The 18,384-nt window shown below is 29.2% G+C and overlaps 1 protein-coding gene across 4 annotated transcripts in view; it reads left to right on the forward strand.

Moving 5' to 3' along the window:
• LOC143237582 (apoptotic protease-activating factor 1-like) overlaps positions 1 to 18,384 on the forward strand; it is an 88,676-nt gene that overhangs the window by 32,631 nt on the left and 37,661 nt on the right. For all 4 annotated transcript variants that reach the window (XM_076477008.1, XM_076477007.1, XM_076477005.1 and 1 more), the window contains exons 8-12: positions 3,305 to 3,431; positions 4,355 to 4,511; positions 5,691 to 5,878; positions 11,279 to 11,902; positions 14,998 to 15,123. In XM_076477008.1, the coding sequence (XP_076333123.1) occupies positions 3,305 to 3,431; positions 4,355 to 4,511; positions 5,691 to 5,878; positions 11,279 to 11,902; positions 14,998 to 15,123 (1,222 nt within the window). The remainder of the gene's footprint in view (positions 1 to 3,304; positions 3,432 to 4,354; positions 4,512 to 5,690; positions 5,879 to 11,278; positions 11,903 to 14,997; positions 15,124 to 18,384) is intronic.

Below are 18,384 nucleotides of genomic sequence, written 5' to 3' on the forward strand. Positions count from 1 at the left end.
AGTTTTTTTGGTTTTTCTTCCATGTGGTGTTAACCTTCAAATATACTCAATATAACTCAATGCTCAAGTAAAAAATTTCAAATGTTTTCTGAAGATTAATTTATGGAAGTATTTTAATTTTTTGTAAAGTGACATTATAGGATGAGCCTCCATAAAGGCTGCTTTTGGCCCTGCTATGAATTTCAGTCACTGAAAAGCACATCTCAGCATCACAGCCTGGGATTATCAACAACAAAACTACTTTTTATTTTATCATTGTGTTACTGAGGAAGAAGCATATATGAAATTAAAGTATTGTTCCTTTAACCTCTTAGAAAGTACAACTATAGTAAACATAAAATACAGATGTGATATGAATGAGTTTGCAGAGATGTTAAATGTTCAAATCCATGACACTCGTATCATGCTATCTCTAGAACTTTAGTTATGAGCATTGATGGACTGATATTGCATTTTACATAGAAAAAAAAAACAATTTGTACCATAATACAAACATCCAGTACCATAACACAAATCACTACACATCATGTAGTGTGCCCATTTCATGTATTCTCTTTTTTTAGCTTTATTGTATATATGTATATATTTAGTGCCACAGCTGGTGAGTTTTTCACTGTTTGTGATGACATGTTTAATGTTTTTATGTTACTTACACATATGTACATTATTTATTTTCTTATAAATGTCTTTGTCACAATGTTAAAATCCAGTTTGTTTGGGTGTAAATTAATGATTTTTGGGCAGAAATTGATACAATACCCATAATATACATTCCATATCAACAAACAGATTGTACATATCTTTACATTGACTTGCTGTGAAGTAGTGCAGTACTGGGATTACTGAAACCACCACTTTCTGTTTTCTTTCCCAGTACTTTATTGTTTACTGGATTGTATGACCAAAAAATAGCTCTTATGAGAACCTGTCCTTCAGACTATTTATTTGAAATCTGAATCTTGACCTTTTATATTAATTTAGGATAGTAATTCCACCAAATAAATGAAGTTGTGTTTTGGCTGTTTTTACCATAGACATGTTTTTACTGCATTCAGTAGAATCTTTTCCTCTGTTTTGTCTTATTTACTGTAAAAAAACAGTTTAAAAAGTAAAAGGTTCATTCATACTTGCAATTAGTTAATATTCTTCACTGACTTTGGAACGTATTTGTTTGCCCATTTGGCATCAAACTGCAGTATGCTAATTTGCCCTCAAAATTCATTATTAATTAGTTTTTTTCTGTTTTTAACCATTTCTTTATATTAGAATGTGTTTATGTTGCAGTCTGTATCAAATAAATTAAAAACATATAAAGCTTGTTAGAAACCTGCTATTATGAGTATTTAATAGGGAAAGCATGCAAAATATACAGGTCAACATGTGGATAACTTTTGTGAGACATTTATTGGTTGCACTGACAAACATAAATAACAGTAAGTAAAACAGCTCAACATTTAAAAATGCACAGTAATTTATTATATAATGTTAAAAGCAAAATATACAATTAAAACTACTGTAATTTTCACATCTTGTAAGATACACTTTTTTCTTTTGAAAAATTCCCATGTGTCTTTCAAGACAAAAGTGACGAGTTAAGGCAAGAAGTTAGTTTAGGATCTACTCAAAATAGTCTCTCATACAGATTGTAATCTCATTGTTTACCAATTACAAGTATTTTCAATAGCATAAAACATTCAGTTTAACTAATATTGTTAATATACTGTGAAGAATATGATATAGTTGACTGTATATACTCAGTTTATTTATTTTTGAAAAAAAGTCAAGGCTGTATCAAGGTGTTAGTTGCTGAGTCAAAATATTTTTTTCTGAAAATTTTCTTTCCATAATTAGGGTGCATCTTTCATGATGCAGCATTTTACAAAGTGTAAAATATAGTACGTGTTTCAATGGAAAAAATTCACCATCTTCAGGAGACAAGAAGAACACATGAAATTTTTACAAGCAAGTGTATATGTATAGTTTTTGTTTATACAGTGTCCTCTGCAGAACAGACTTCCAAAAAGTCACTAAGGCCTAGATCTCTATTTAAAAGCATTTTATGTTTAACAATTTCTGGAGATTCCTTTATGCTTAATTCAACTTTTTAGGTTAACTTCTTTAAGTATTTGAACCTTATCTCATTCAATGTTATGAGAAGAGTTTGCCATGTCTTCTGCCAAGGTCAAATTGCTGGTTTGAAATAATAATCAGTGATGTCAAAAAAACCCTCTTGTAGAGAAATATATATGCAAAAACAGCTCATTTGGGTTGAGAAAATATTTTACATAGAAGGTCGAAACATTGTTTGCTCTTCTATGTAAAATATTTTCTCAACCCAAATGAGCCATTTTTGCATATAAATTGCTGGTTTATATTTATTTTTAATGCATTTTTCTGTTTATTAATTTGAAACTTCAAATTGCTACTTGTCTACCCGGTATAATTCACATCATAACTAGATAAGTTATTTGTAACAAGGTTTTTTTTTGGGCTAAATTAAAAATACTATATTTATCATAAGAATGTAATACTTAGGTGCATCTGAATCCACATGATATATGATAACATTTTGAGATAAGGAAATTGTAAATGATTTTTGAATGTACTGCATACATGGTAAGTAAATGTATGAAAGATACATGAATATTATTGTAAACTTTTTCTCTTTATGCCAACAAATCAATATGCTGGAGTTTCATGACAGTCTCAAATTGAATTATGTTAAAAATAAGACATTAATGTATCTATACTTGTTTAAAATATTTTATACTTCTAGTATAAACCAGTGATAAAGTGACGTTGTAACTACATTAGATAAGTATTTAAAAACATTAATACAACTTCTGATAACTTTATGGGGAATATTTAACAGACAATGGCTTACAAAATATACAGAACATTTTGTTTGCACATAATACGTGGTAATACTTCTAAACAGCCATGGATTTCAAAATCTGGTTTTTATGTACATCACCCATATTTGTATTTTAGATTAATAAGTTATTTCAAGCATTTATTTCTGAAAAGTGTTAATATCAAACACTAAAATAGTTCAATTTTCAATCAAAATAATTGATATATTTATTTGTAAATTGCAAAATAACTTACTAACTAACATAATTTAAGTAATATTTTCAGTAGTGATCACTATAATTAATTATTATCTTATTGGTATACTAATATGCATGCATTCACCAAAACATTACATCTGTTTTTATATATGAACAGAGTTGGGAGAAGAATATCATATTATTTATTACTACCTTTAATTATTGACTATTTGAATCATATATTTATCATGCAGCAATATATCAAGTATTCGTAACTGTGCCATGCTCTCTACAAAACTACACCTTGGTGCGGTCCACTGTGCCACTTTTAGTCCTGATGGTGCATTTGTCGTTTCTGTGGGTGAAGACAAGCTTGTTCGAGTAAGCAAATTTCTGAATTACAAATGATGATTTGTCTCATTGTCATTTAGACGTATGCAGTACTATTTAGTGGAAAAGCTTGACAAACTATAAATTATGTAAGTCCTGGATAGACTGATATCATCATTACTTCTTAATTCCAAGTAAAACCTTTTTCTATCAAGTGCCTGAAAAAGTTTAATTTTCAAGTTAAGTAACTAATGTATCTACACATAATGTAAGTGTAAATTCTTGTTTGTTTTATCTTGTTTTACAGTTATACCTAATATTTTGTGTTTATTGCTTGTTCATATATTTTACTGTATTCTGTGGATGTTTATTAAATATAAAAATTGCTTAATCATGCTTTCCTGAAATAAGGATAAAAGAAACAATTATAGAAAATATTGCACGTGTAATAGCATAAACAAATATTCACTTTTATATGGATTTGGTGTAGCAAAAGTCAATCTGACAGTTCATTTATCCCTTGAGCTGTTCAAAATTTATTGGTTTATCAAATTATCTAGTTCATGATCGAACTGGTTTTTGACAGATGTTACAGGTTATTTCAGTCTGGTGTAGGAAATAATTGTATTTCCACCAGTAGTTATAAAATATGTTTATTGTCAGAAAAAAAAATTAATATGATTAAACTTAATTGAAAAATTAAGATCTGATTAGATCTTAATGGGGCAATAAAAATGATAACTGAAATATCAAACTTTTATATTAGAATGTTTTATTTTTCAGTTTTACCTAGTGTGTTACTATTCAGAATTTTTGTAAATGTATTTGATTTGAAAATAGATTTAAAACTTAATGACCTTTAAATTGGTTATTGTTATTTTTACATTGAAATGAATAAGCATATCCTCATTATTTTTATTGGAGTATGATTCAGTTTGAGATAAAGTTCATGATAATAAGTTACTTTGGTACAGGTATGGGATAGTCGACTGGGAAAACAGCTACATTCATTTCAAGGTCATGAAGCAGCAATCAATTGCTGTTCTTTGTCATCAGCTGGTGATCTCATTGCCACAGCTTCTAAAGATGGCAGTGTTAGAATTTTTCTCTTGGACTTCACAATTTTACAGAGTAATGTGTTATTTTCTTCAAACCTCTTTAGATGTTTTAGAGTTTTAGATGTGAGGAATACATTATATAGTTATTTAGATAGCTGTAACTTAAGAGTTTCTTCTAAGGTTATTTTTGTCCATATCCTCTTTAAAATTAACAAGTGACAAAAGATTTTATTAAAAAAAATTCATATTTCACATCAAATTATCTTTGGAAGTACCTATAAATATTGTTGACTATTTTGTATTTCAAAGTCTTATTCAATTAATTCCTTCTTTTCTGTTTGGAAGTTCTTATACAGTATGATTTGAGAGTTAATTCTTTACTTAAATACCACATATTTTAAATAAAATATATTTTGAATAAGTACTTATGTTAGTGACAAAACCCCTGAAAACAGAAGCTGAATTTGTTATCCAGTAGAATGATGTTGGATAACAGATTCAACTGTTGCTTCAAGGGTTCTGTCACTAATGTATACTGGGAAATAATGGATAAAGTGATTAGCAAAGATGATGTTTAGTCCCTTCCAATGCAGATATTAACAATACCTAAAACCCTTACTGGAAATCTTTTAAGATAAGTTTAAGAGCCATGGAAATTTGATTTTCAAATAGAATAAAGCACATTTTGATGTGAGTGGTAAATAATTATTTAAAACAGATTTGACTTAAAAATTATAGTGCTTAGGAATGGAGTTAGCTTTGAATCAAAATTTTTAGCACTGAGGGCAACAGAGGAGTAAATATTTTAATATTTAAGTTTGTCAAAACAAGAAATTTATTAACTCAATTAACTCTACATTAGTTTTTATTGATTGGTTATTAAATGAAGAAACTTCTACAGTCTAAAACTTTTTTTGAAAATCTTGCACTTTGTTTAAATACAGGGTGTTCAGAAAATCACTGTGCAGTTTTGGATGTTAATAAATATATAAGTGCACAGTGACTTTCCGAACACCCTGTATATGTAATTTGCTAATTGAATTGGAGCTGGCCACAGTTTGGCTACTAAAGAAACTTGAAAAATAAAGTTTAAAAGTTTCATTTTCAAATTCCAAAGTCTTTTCTGCTGCAGTTTTTGTTTCATTGTGGCTAATATCTTTATACCAGATAAAGAATGGTTAATGAAAATACATTTAGCTGTGTAAAGCAGTCACTTTATAAGTATATATTTTAATTAATTTATGTTCTTTAGATGTCAATAATGAGGAGCCAAAAAGCCCACGTCCAAGATCAGGAAGTTGGATAAATATCTTTCGATTTGATAGCAAACAAGATGATAGCTTACATATTTTCAAGGAGCATAAGGGAGAAGTGAAATGGTGTGCATTTTCTCCAAATGATGCTTTTATTGTTTCTGGTGGTGTTGATCGTGTGGCAAAGGTAGTTAATGTTTTATCTTGAGGTAGTTAAAAAGTGTCTATTGTTATACCAATTTAATCCTATCAGTATGATTTCATCATAATGGAGAGTTTAAATAGTTTTTGACTTATTGGAATGTTGTCATATTATAAGATGTTTATTTCCTTATTAAGAATTTGTTTTTTATCCTCTCCATTTTTAATTTCAAATATATTTAATTGTATATTTGTGTGGTTAAGTTAAAAAAAGTATTTCTAAGTTTTTAAAAAACTTAAAATTTTATTATTATTAAATTAAACAATTGAAATATAACCAGAAGTTCTCAGTGCATGTTAGGTATGGTGTTAAGTGTTGAAAAATTATTTCTTTTTAATTTTATATTTACTGAATTGATGAACTGGCTTGTTCATAAAAACCATATCCATAAACCATATTATTTTGTATTTACTAAATTGTATTTGGATATTAGCATTGAAAATGTAGAGGTTTTTGTAATTTTAACAATACAACTATTAATAATTTTTAAAGAATCCTATTGCCATAATTATCGTTTACTGTGTATGACACAAGGTTTTAGTGTCTTACATTCAATATTTATTAAACTACTTTTTGTTTATGTTGTATCAATTAGTATAGCATGAAATATTAGCTATATTTCATAATATAGCTAATAATCCATATTTTAATCGTATGTGGGTTTTAAGTTCTTAATTCTATAAGGCAATATATTTAAAAAACCTGAAGTTTCATTAGTCTAACACGTGTGATACATCTTTTCGTAGCATTTCATCTTCCCTATTTTACCCATCACCCCTCAAAAAAAGTACAAAATTAAATTTAAATTACTTTCTATAAAATTGTTGTTCCTCAGATAATACATATTTTTATAGTCTTCAATTTTGTTTTGTTACAGAAGTATCAAATAGAAAATCAATCTGTTCCTGTCATACCTACCTGTTGCATCCTTTCTTTCACAATTCATTAATAGTTCTCTCTTACACTTAATCATATATTACCTACAATCAGTAGAAAGTCAAGATTTTTGTTCATGAAATGATGTATTGTGTGATGTTATGTTCTGAACAGTTAAATGTCAGTTTCACATAGAGAAGTTAACAACTAGCTTGAAAATATTTTTAATGACTGTTGTCTCATAGTTAGAAAGCCAGAAAAATTTTCAGAGGTAAGGGAGTTGTATACTTTTTGCATGTTATTAGTAGATATTGTTTTGTGCATTATTTAATTAAAAAATATTAAGTGCATTACTATAATTAATATAAAATATTAGGGTTAACTCTCCTAGACAATCAACAGCAAGAAAAACATGTTTTGTTCTTTATTTATAATTATGAAATAATAATTTATAAATGTTTCACAAGACACACACAAGCAACTTTTAGTAGTTCATGGTTAATGTAGTTTGTTAGTATTTTAGAACTTGTATTGATGCAGAAGACACTGTTCAGAGAGTAATGAAACAATAAAATTTAATTATAAATAGATGTGTATTGTTACAAGCATATAACTACTTATGATAAATGAATGTAGTTTCATGTTAAAATTTGAAGTCATTTTAAAAAGGAAAAAGGTAATTTAAATTTATTTCTCTCTCTTTTTTGTGGGTATGAAATCAGTCAAATCAACCAGTTCTGTTTTGAGATAAGGTAGAGAAAGTAACAGGTATACTATAAAGTTTTACTTAAAAAAAACGTTTGAACTGCATTTAGGAGTTTCTAGGGGTGGGTTACACAAAAGAAATTTGAGATTTTTGAGATGAGGAAAAGCATTTTCAATTTTTCATAAAAATTACTTTCCAAGTAGACTATTCGAAATAAATACTCAAAATAAAAATGGACAAATCTTTATATTATTTTGTTTAAAATATTTCACCAAAAATTATGATTTTTGTAAGTGAAGGACTGCTAAATTTTGAGAAGATATTTATGCTATATTGAAAGTTAGAAGTATTAAATCTAAAAAGATTTTAAACAAGTACAAAGAAGTCAAAGTGGTCAATAAAACTGACCAAGTTTATATTCAGAGAGGGATAAGGATTTAAAATAGTTTCAGTTTAATTTATATTAAATTTATTCTTAACCTTAAATAACTGTTTTGTTAAAATAGTATTTTTCTTTTTGTTTTCTTATTTACAGATAAATGCCCAGTTTCGAGAGATTTTATATTATTATATAACTACTAGTTTTATGTTAAAGTTTTCAAATGACTACAATTTCATTTATACCAAATTTGACATTGAAATAATATGTTTGATTTCTGTTACCATGTAATCAAATGAATGACCACAAATATATATTGTTTATCTGTTAATGAAACATAAATGATGGGTAAGTTAATATCTAACCAACAATTTTTTTTAGTTCTCTCTGTTATTACCATACCTGATGATAAATTGCTGGGTGAACTTAAACTGACTTTTTGTTTTCACACTGCTCAAATCTGCAAATTAAGCAAGCCTATGATTGTCATAAAAAAAAGATTTATTACAGAAATAGTCCTTTTTTTAACAATATCATTGGCCGCAAATACAATTATTGAGCCTATTTTTAAATTCAGTGGACCCCTAGCTGTTACATATCGATAGATCAGAATTGCTGACAACTGCTTCAATGAATGCTGAAACAAATGTAATTGCAATTCAGAATAGAACCTTTATTTTGCAAATATAAAAGATCTAATTTTCAAGATGCTTAGCATGCTCTTGTTGTGGTTATTAATGTGATGGATTATCAATTTATGCAAAATTGAGGTGGAAACAGGAAGGAATGCAATCAAAAACATATTGGCCAGGATTAATAATGTAACAAACAGTAAAATAAAATTGCGATGGCCAAATTACAATGAGAATATTTTTAAACTCAATGATGAAGTTGTAGAAGATGAAAATTATAACATTGGTTTTATTTATAATGATACTTTGGGCCCAATTAATTATAGTGGTGGTGATAGGAAAAGGAATACATAATAAAAAGAATGCAGAAATTTATATGGTAACAGAGATGATGTTTGTGAAATATGTTTCTTTGAAAGAGAAATTTACCAAATTAAAAAAAAATCATGTGGAAATGAATCCTTTAATTCTACTGATAAAGCAAATCTTTAATTACCTTAAATATTTAAGTACTATAGAAAATATGCATGTTACCTTACTTAATGATGCAGACCAGTTATTATTAGGATAGGAAAACTACATGTAAAAGATAGCATAGAAACCAAATAAATCATTTTGAGCTACAACTTAAAATATAACTGAGGTAAAAATAAAAACTTCTGTTCTATTCTATCAGCAAAGGGTGTTATTATCCCCAATTACAAAATGACAATTATCCATTTGTATAAAATCAATATCATTACCCATTCGTCTATCTAATATTTTAGCATGTTGCAGTATTTTGTAAATCCATTCTGAATGAGGTTGTTTTCAGTGGCAGTGTTAGTTATCTAACATCTGTATACATAAAAGAACAACGTATATCAGTCAGTACAAACATGAGTGCATGTTCACTCATCTAAAAATCCATTATTTTTCATTGCTAATTGTATAGTTGTACTGCAACATCTATATAAGTGCAAAAGTAAATGATGTTTAACATGCATTGTTCTATATGAGTGAAAAACTATAATGTTTATAACATTTACTTTGAAAACAAGTACTTCAATAACATTAACAAATGCACAAAGAAACATATTAAGTTAGTTTCTTATCTTTTTGTAGCTTATAAATAATGGAATATCATAACAACTCAATATAAATTTCAACAGACATCCAAAAATTAACAGTTAGGCCTAAAGTTTAGTTATATGAAATATGAATTTACCTGCTATGATTTATGACATTTTAGTCTTAATGTTAGTGCCACAGTTTCATTAATTTTTTTCAACTCTACAGCCAACAGATTGCACAACAGAAAATAATTACAGATTTCAGATGATATGCAAATGTGATTTGGACAGATATATATAAAAAAGAAATTAAAAAAAAAAAGATGGCAATTGATTTTCACACTTCTTTATACCATAATTTTAAAAAATTACTATTTTGTTACTACTACATGTTTTCAACTATCTATCTCGGTATAGATGACAAAAATCTGACAGGGGAATAAAACATTACACCATTTCTATTATTGATGATAGTGGACTTGATGCTTTTCTAATACTGTAGGGAAGAGTATTTAAAAAAAAGTTTTACCATTATGCAACAAATGAAGACAGCTGATTTTTATACTTTTTGATACCATAATTTTAAAAAATTCACCATTATATAGAATTACTTTATCAAGAGCTCAATTAAGATGGTGATTATCCAGAAAAGTGAGGTGTTTAAATAAAAAATGTATATACAGAAATACATTTAGTGTGTACTCATTCCATGTTTTATACATATATACATTAAATACCAATTCATATTTTACTTAGTAGGTTTTCATTTCATTCGTGTCCAACAACATAATACAATAAGAACATTATTTAAAATAACTGTCTGTTCAAAACATATACATATTTTGTATAGTATTCCACTTGATAATGCTGAATGTATAAAAAAAGATTCAATTCCATCTGTATCCTTTCTTTAAAACATTTGTTTCTTTATTTGATGAACAGTGTTTCATTAGTTAATTTTAATACATACTTTGTGTGTGTAGCATGAATGTGTTCCCTTGTTCCTAATGTAGCTAATGTTCATTGATACTTTGAGCTTTATGTAGCCATATTTTTATCTGTATGTGGTATTTTATTCAGAAAACAAAATATTAAATCATTATCATTAGTACTTTCACTTTATATAATTTCTACAATTGAATTTCAAAACTGGTTTTTGGTGATGCTACCCCTAGTACAAAATGTTAATCAATTTTTCTGTATAGTTGGTGTTAAAAGTATGATTTTTTATCATCATAAAATATTTTTTTTTATAATTTTAATTGCTTCTATCATATTTCTTGACCATTGTTTTTGTGTTTTTTTTTAATTCTTAAAGTTCATCAGTTTGTTTTGTTGATGGAAATGTGTTGTGTGTTAAACAGTAATTTTAGTGTTACTGAAATAAAAAGAGGTTCAAGAAACAATAATCATAAAATATTTTGTGCATCTATGTATGATAGAATGCTATAAAAACAAATAAATTTTGATTAATTACCTGATTTGGTAAAGCCTCATACTAGGATAAATTTTAGCTGGTTAAAAATATCCAAGATAGTATTTGTAAGCATATATTCTGTTATAATAAATAATTCAAAGAAAAGTACCTTTATATGAAATATGTTACTTTAAAATTAAAATTGTTTCTTTTTTGTTCATCATGAACTTGGTTATTTTTGTCTTAAGTACTTTCCATAACTTTGCATTTTTATCATGATAAAAGTGATTTCAAAATATTTTATTTTTTGTTTCATTTTGTAGGTATGGTCAACTAACACAGGAGATGTGTGCCTTACTCTGTCTGACCATACTTTTCCAATTAACTATTGTTGCTTTTCACCTGATGGATCCCTCATAGCTACTGCATCAAGTGACTGTATTATTTTATGGGAATCTTTTTGTGGCACACGAATAAAGACATTTAATCATTCATGTCATTCTGTTGTGTCATGTCAGTTCAGTAAGCATGGAACCCATCTTATTTCAGCTGCTGGTCGATTTATATGGAAATGGGATTGGGGCATTCATAAATTACTTCACAAATATAATAATCTTAGAAGCCATTATTACACCACTTGTTGTGTACTTTCTCCAGATGAGCAACACATTGCTGCTGGAACATCAGAATGTGCTGTAGTGATATGGTCAGTAAACTCTGGTCAAGTAGTTGTTTCTTTCAAAGGACATTCTGAGCCAGTACAAACATTGGGTTATTCCAGAGATGGAAGAATGTTGCTGTCAGCATCGAAAGATGGAAATGTTATGGTTTGGGACACATCACAAACATTTGGGACTTCTATGATAAGTTTATCAAGTGAAATCTCTGTAAAGTTTCATAATAATCAACCTGTAATAGCCATTCCTGATGAGTGTAACAGTATTCAAGTAAGAAATAATTCTGACTGTTCTTTTTTATTATAGTTTATAAAATTTGATGAAATTAAGGTTCAAATAGTATATTTGTATACATTTAAGACGAAAGTATTTATTTTTAAACAAATGTCATTTTTAATTTCTTATTATTAAATAAATTATTTTAAAAACTTTTAAATAAAGGATTTTTCTGTTTCAAAAGGTGTGCCGTCTTCTTTCATGTGTATTTCTTAATGTATATGATCTTTCAGATTGTTTAGGTAGGAATTGTAAAAGTCTGTGCTATCAGTTTGGAATACTTTTTTTAAATAATAAGTAGATGTACATGTATAGGTAGATATAGGTCTATTAAATCACTTAAGATTATGTTATAAGACCATATGTGTGAAAGAATATTTCAAAACTATTTTTGAAATTAAGAAGTATTCATATTGGACATTATACAAATGATGGGAGAGATTGAGTTCATTGTGAATGCTCACATTGTGCATATTTATGTATAAAATAATTGTAATTTATATTTATTTAAGATGATTTGTCAACAAATTGAACAAACAGTTATGTTAATCACCTCTAATGTAGCCTTAGGTCACAGCAAACTACTATTTAAGCATGCAATACTTGTGTTCATGTAAACAGTTTAAATTTTGTTTTTTACATTGCATGACTGAACTTATTGTATTCTTTGATTTTGTATTTATTTTTAAAATAACCATGAAAAATATTGGTGTGGTATTCTTAGAGAGTGTCCTTTTTCTATAAGTGTGTAATAGATTGATCTAAAGATAGCAAACAGTAGCTCCACTTAGGAATTATTGAGGTTATGAATAAGACTAATATCTGCCATCCTAATTTTGAATTGCATAACCAGAGAGAGAAGACAATTTGCTGGCCAAACCCATGCATTATCAACTCTTAGGCTACTTTCTTTACCAATGAATAGGTTTGTATGTCACATTACAACACCGAGACTGATATAGCCTGAGAAGCAGGGTAGTTGCTTTGTGAATTAAGGATCATACATTTGATAACTAGTGCTACCATGTTAGTTCATTTAGTTCTAAGAGCATTTGTAAGTTTGTGGTCAATTCCTCAATTAGGTTTTAAAATATTAGTTCAAGAGTTGGAGGTTGGTGCTGCTGAATTATTACTTTACCTCTGATTATGAGTTTTCAAAATTAGGAATAGTGACAGATTACCTTAATAGTTTTGGCATAATTCAAACACAAATACAACATCCCTATGAGGGAAAGGACTATTATGTTTGGTAGCAATGGGAAATTGAACAAACTTGAATTAAATGAAATAATAATAATGATTAGAAGTCACAATGACAACATTTTGATTATCAGTAAAAGTAATCAGAATTCTTAAGTTTGATTAATTGATTTTTTTCATAAGTCACATCCCAATAGCCTATTGTGTAGCTTTGCATTTAATAACAAATACTCTTCATGACACTTCTTGATTGAACTAAACAAACTTGAAATAAAAATAATATGAGAAATTGTAACTACAATATTTTGATTTCTTGAATAGTTCAAATAATCAACACCAGTATTAATAAAATTAAATTTGATTAGTTTTGTGTCTTTAATCAATTTAATTGTAATTTTGATCACCTGATTATTTAATGTGCTACTAATCAATGGTCAAGTTAATTGTTCTCTGCTGGAACAGTGGAAAGTCTGTGGATTTACACTGCTAAAATCAGGGATTCAGGTCTCCCATGGACATAGCAGACAGCCTTATGTGGCTTTGCTACAACAAAAACATATGCTCAAGTTAATGATCCAACTCAAGTCAACAAATGTTGATGTGACTCACTTTAAGTCTTTATTTCTGTTTGCTTATGCTGACATATTTATTTAAGTGTTACATAGAAGCAGTTCTATATTTTCAGGAATTTTGAACAACAGAATGCAGCATGTGTGGTTCTGTTACTGAAATGAGTTATTTACATAAATAAATATTCATTTTTGCCTTGCTTCTCTATTACATACACAAAAAGAATTGTTTCATTTCTAGGTTGTGATATTTATCCTTTAACATTATGTTACATGGTGTTTTTGCTTTGTTTAGCATTTTTATATGTGTTTTATAATTCTTTAAACCTTAAATTATTATTATTTAACTTTTGGAAAATTATTATTTTTTGATTCAGAATTAAGAAAAAGAAGGTTTTATCATTAAGTTGTTAGCAGGGCATAGTTAGTTTGGAAGAAGTAAGGTTTTTCTTTCTTTTTTTTGCCTTTTGTGCTATATTATAGCAAGTATAACGAAAATAGTAGAAATAGAAATTTCAAATGATTTACATCTCACTTCAAAGTTACATCAAAATGCAATAAACTAGCTCCAGTGTATGTAATTTATTAGTGCTACATTAGTAATTTTGTAGTGGTCAGGCACTGCCATAGCTAAACAATGGATGTAAAGAATGCCATTTGTTGAGGGGTTTGGTACCGTGCACCACAGAAAGTTTCTGAAAATTTAATGCTGTGAGATTGAATCTTATGGCAATTTAAATTCAGGTACTGCATACACACAATTTAATGTATTGAGTTAAAAGAAATAATTTTTATTACACAAGTTTGAGCAATATAAGTAAAAATATGCTCAGGCTATGGCCTGACTAACCTTACTACATCCTTTGGCCCTATTTAGGTGTTGATCTTTTACTAGAAATGTCTTGGAACTATTCTCAAAATTATTAGTGTTTTGTAGATATCTGAGAAGTCTAGTGTATAATATGAAAAGTTTTCTTGTTTTTAATGCAGAAACAATGTTCAGTAGGTAAAGAAGATACATGATACCTGAAGTTATGAATGTAAATGTATTAAAAATTGTATGTAAATTTTATTTTATTATGAAATGGACTGATCATGATTACTGTTAAAAGCATGTTCAAAAGATTTTTTATCTCCCTTTTATAGAATGAGAGAATAATATAGATAAAATATTTGTTACTATTTCAAAATAAAGCAGAATTTCACTTACTATTTTCCAGAGAGGAGTGAATATTTTAAATACTTATTTAATTGTGAGGTATGTTGAAAGGAAAAATGAAGGTTAAGACATTGCCTGAGAGTTTTTCTGAATTTTGTTAGGTGATTGTTGGCTTGGAAGGAATGATGGAGTACAAAACTCCAGAAGACCAGGAAGATATTAGCTGCTGTTGCCTTTCTCCAGATTGTAATTTTGTGGTTTATGGCACGAAAGAAGGATCAGTGAAAGTAAGTAATGGGAATTTGTTCAGTGTGTTCATTTAAGTTTTTTATTATTGTAACTAATATCATCAACAGCTTAAAACATTGTTGGGTAAATGTGTTATGAAAATATTTTTCAAAGTATTGGCTCATTTCATTATAATTTAGAAATATCATAATTTAGATATTTTATACTGACTTCAAAATGTTTGAGATACGTAGTGTAAATTTACATTATATGCACACAATTACTAATTATTTGTAGGTCCTTATTTGAATAGAAGTTTCAATAATGTACATATATATATATGGTGTCTGGGATTTTAAATGTAATATATATATTTTTTTATTATTGGGCTGTTACTTAATTTCTATGTCATTTTATCACTTAATATCACATACTATTTAAAATAAATGAATCCTAAGATATTTGGTTGAATACCTAAATGTTTAATGCATTTAATAGGATAAAACAAGATCAACTGAGTTTTTTTTCAAATCATAGTATTGCATGGGTTTTTTTTAAAGTGATTATTAAATGAAATGGTAGAGCACAAGTACAATGAATATTTCTTCTGGTTCATTCACTTATTTAAATTCACAGTAGTATGTAATACTGGAAAACAAAACTTTAATGTATGTACAACCTCTTTAAATACAATCTCTTGGAAATTTGTTAAGTGATGTTTCATCCTTTAAGTTTAAAAAAGAATTTAATGAGGCAAGGTGAAGAGCAATAATCTGTAGCTTTTTTCAGTGGTAACATCGAAGATATTGTGATATTTTACATCTCACAGATTTCCCTCAAAATACATGGCTATAGCTTGCTAACTGGAGGTTCAGAGAATAGTGAGTTGTGGAGTGTGTGCATTATGTTTGTCTCCAAACTTTGACTGAATTTGTCACAAAGAAAAAGAGGGTACAGAAATGCACAAATCACAATCTTTATTTAACTACAAAGTTAAACAAAACAAATGCAAAGTGCAAGGGCAAAGGTGTTATAGTGATTGGGAAAGTGGTAAGAGAAGTTTGAAGAAATTTTTTTAAATGTTCTTACTATTTAGTGTGGTCTCCCTTGTAAACTAAAATTCTCTCTTAACTTTAGAAGAAAACATCTTGTGTATATTCAAATGAAGCAAATGTTACATTACAACTTAAACATATTCAAAGTAAAGTTTAAAATCACAGTTTAGATGCTATTTTTATATCAAAACCTAGTCAGACTTTGTTAAAATCAAAATACTTAAAGTTTATGTTAACTACACATTTCTCAAAGTCAAAGGTAATGTTAAATGAAAAATCATCAAATTTTGAAAGTTGTTGTCATCCAGACAAAGTTACCCTTAGAGGGACAAACATGATATTAAGCACCAAAGTACATTAACATCAGCAAAGCCAGGTTTGCACATAACTCAATCTTACAATATAACCTTTGTTCACTGCAATCTAAGCACAAAGGAATGGTGTCCCCTACCCATTATCCAGTTCATGAAAAGATGAGACTACTGTACATTCCACCACACTATTAGATGTCTTTTTCTTTGAGGAAAAACAGCTAATTATAATAAGAGAATTCAATTTCATATGCATGGGAGAAAGGGAAACTTTATAGGTTTTCTTGAGTGACTTCCTGTCCAAACTGATATGACAGAAAATATATAAATTGAAAAAATTACATATTAACTAAGAGGAAAGCTAAAGCATGGCATAGTGCTGTACCACATAATCATTTGCAATTCTAAAACTACAAAACAAATCTAAATTTAATAGTGTGTTGCTTAGGAAATTGAAATAATTTGCCTTAGCTTAAGTAAAACCACTTATTTAACAACATTTATAAGTACATAGGGAGAAATAATTTCACAAAAAGCATTAATGCTTTCTGTAAATAATATAATATACTACATTTATGCAATAACAAAGACAAATATAAGAAAATCCCCTTTAAACAAAAGAAAAACCTCCTTGCTGTGGATTCCTGTATGTGACGAGGGGATCTCCCAGGGAAGGTTCTGTTCTGTCTGGTTACCTTCTCTGGAATCTAAACATCCACCCACGTGTTTGCCATGCGTGGCAACCCGTGAAGGGGAGCAGAGGATCCTGGTGGTTGAGGGGTCCAACCCTAACACACCACTGTGGCCTTGAATTCCTGTAGACGGGCAGCCTTTGGGTGGCCCCCCTTAGGTCATTCAGCTGGTCCACTTGGGCTAGAGTCAACCAAGTACCAGAGTTGGAAGTTCTCAACGGGTGTTATGGACATTGTGCCTGATGCTGGTGTTTGGGTATAGTGCTCACGAAACCCTGGCATTGCTGCGTCGTCCTTGCATGACATTGTAGTGCGTCCCCTCGTAGGGCTCCATGGTGGGTGGGGTCAGTGGGAACTGAAATTTTTATTTTTCCCTATAGATCCTCCTTCAAAAAATTTAAATAAAATAGTGAAAAAACAGTCAATAGGTAAATGACCACGTCTTGAATACTCTGAGCAGCAATCTTCAACATCTGTAACACACGTACCTCATTTTCTTATATTACATTCTCTTTCAGAAAAACTTTAGGGCAAATGTCTCCCTTTTTTATTCAGAAGGGACTAGAGGGTCTTGCTGGCTTTCCAAAGTCAGTAAAGAAGCTTCGATCTGGAGACATATTAGTTGAAACATCCACAACCCAACACAGTGAACTCCTCTTGAATTCATCACGAGGAGTTATTGTTGAGAGGGGTTTGAAGAACGTCCCCAAGTCAGAGATTCTTGCATGTCTCTCCACTCAAGGAGTTTCTGCAGTGAGGTGCATCTCCACTCGTAAAGATGGAGTTACACTACCAACAAATACCCTCGTTTTGACATTTACATCATCATGTGCACCTGCCACCATCAAGGCAGGTTATCTAATTTGTAGGGTACGGCCATACATTTCAAACCCTCTCCGATGTTTCCAATGTCAGAGGCTCGGCCACTCAAAGACATCATGTCATGGTTCCCTGACGTACTCGTTGAGGTGGCAAGGATCACAATGCCTATGAATGTGACATGGACCCACATTGCATCAACTGCAATGGTTCTCACCCTTCCTACTTTCATTCTTGCCCAAAATGGTTGGAGGAAAAAGAGGTGCAGCATTTGAAAAATACTTATAACATTAGTTATCCTGAGGCTCGGAAATTGCTGCCTGCCACTCCATCTCGGACATATGCTGCTGCACTTCATTCCACAACTACAGTGGGAGTGCAGACAGATCTCTCTGTGCCTCCAAGAGAATCTTTTTCAAAACAAATGAAAAGCCTTTTTACCT

Source organism: Tachypleus tridentatus, chromosome 13 (assembly GCF_004210375.1).
Source record: "Tachypleus tridentatus isolate NWPU-2018 chromosome 13, ASM421037v1, whole genome shotgun sequence".
NCBI lineage: Eukaryota > Metazoa > Arthropoda > Merostomata > Xiphosura > Limulidae > Tachypleus > Tachypleus tridentatus.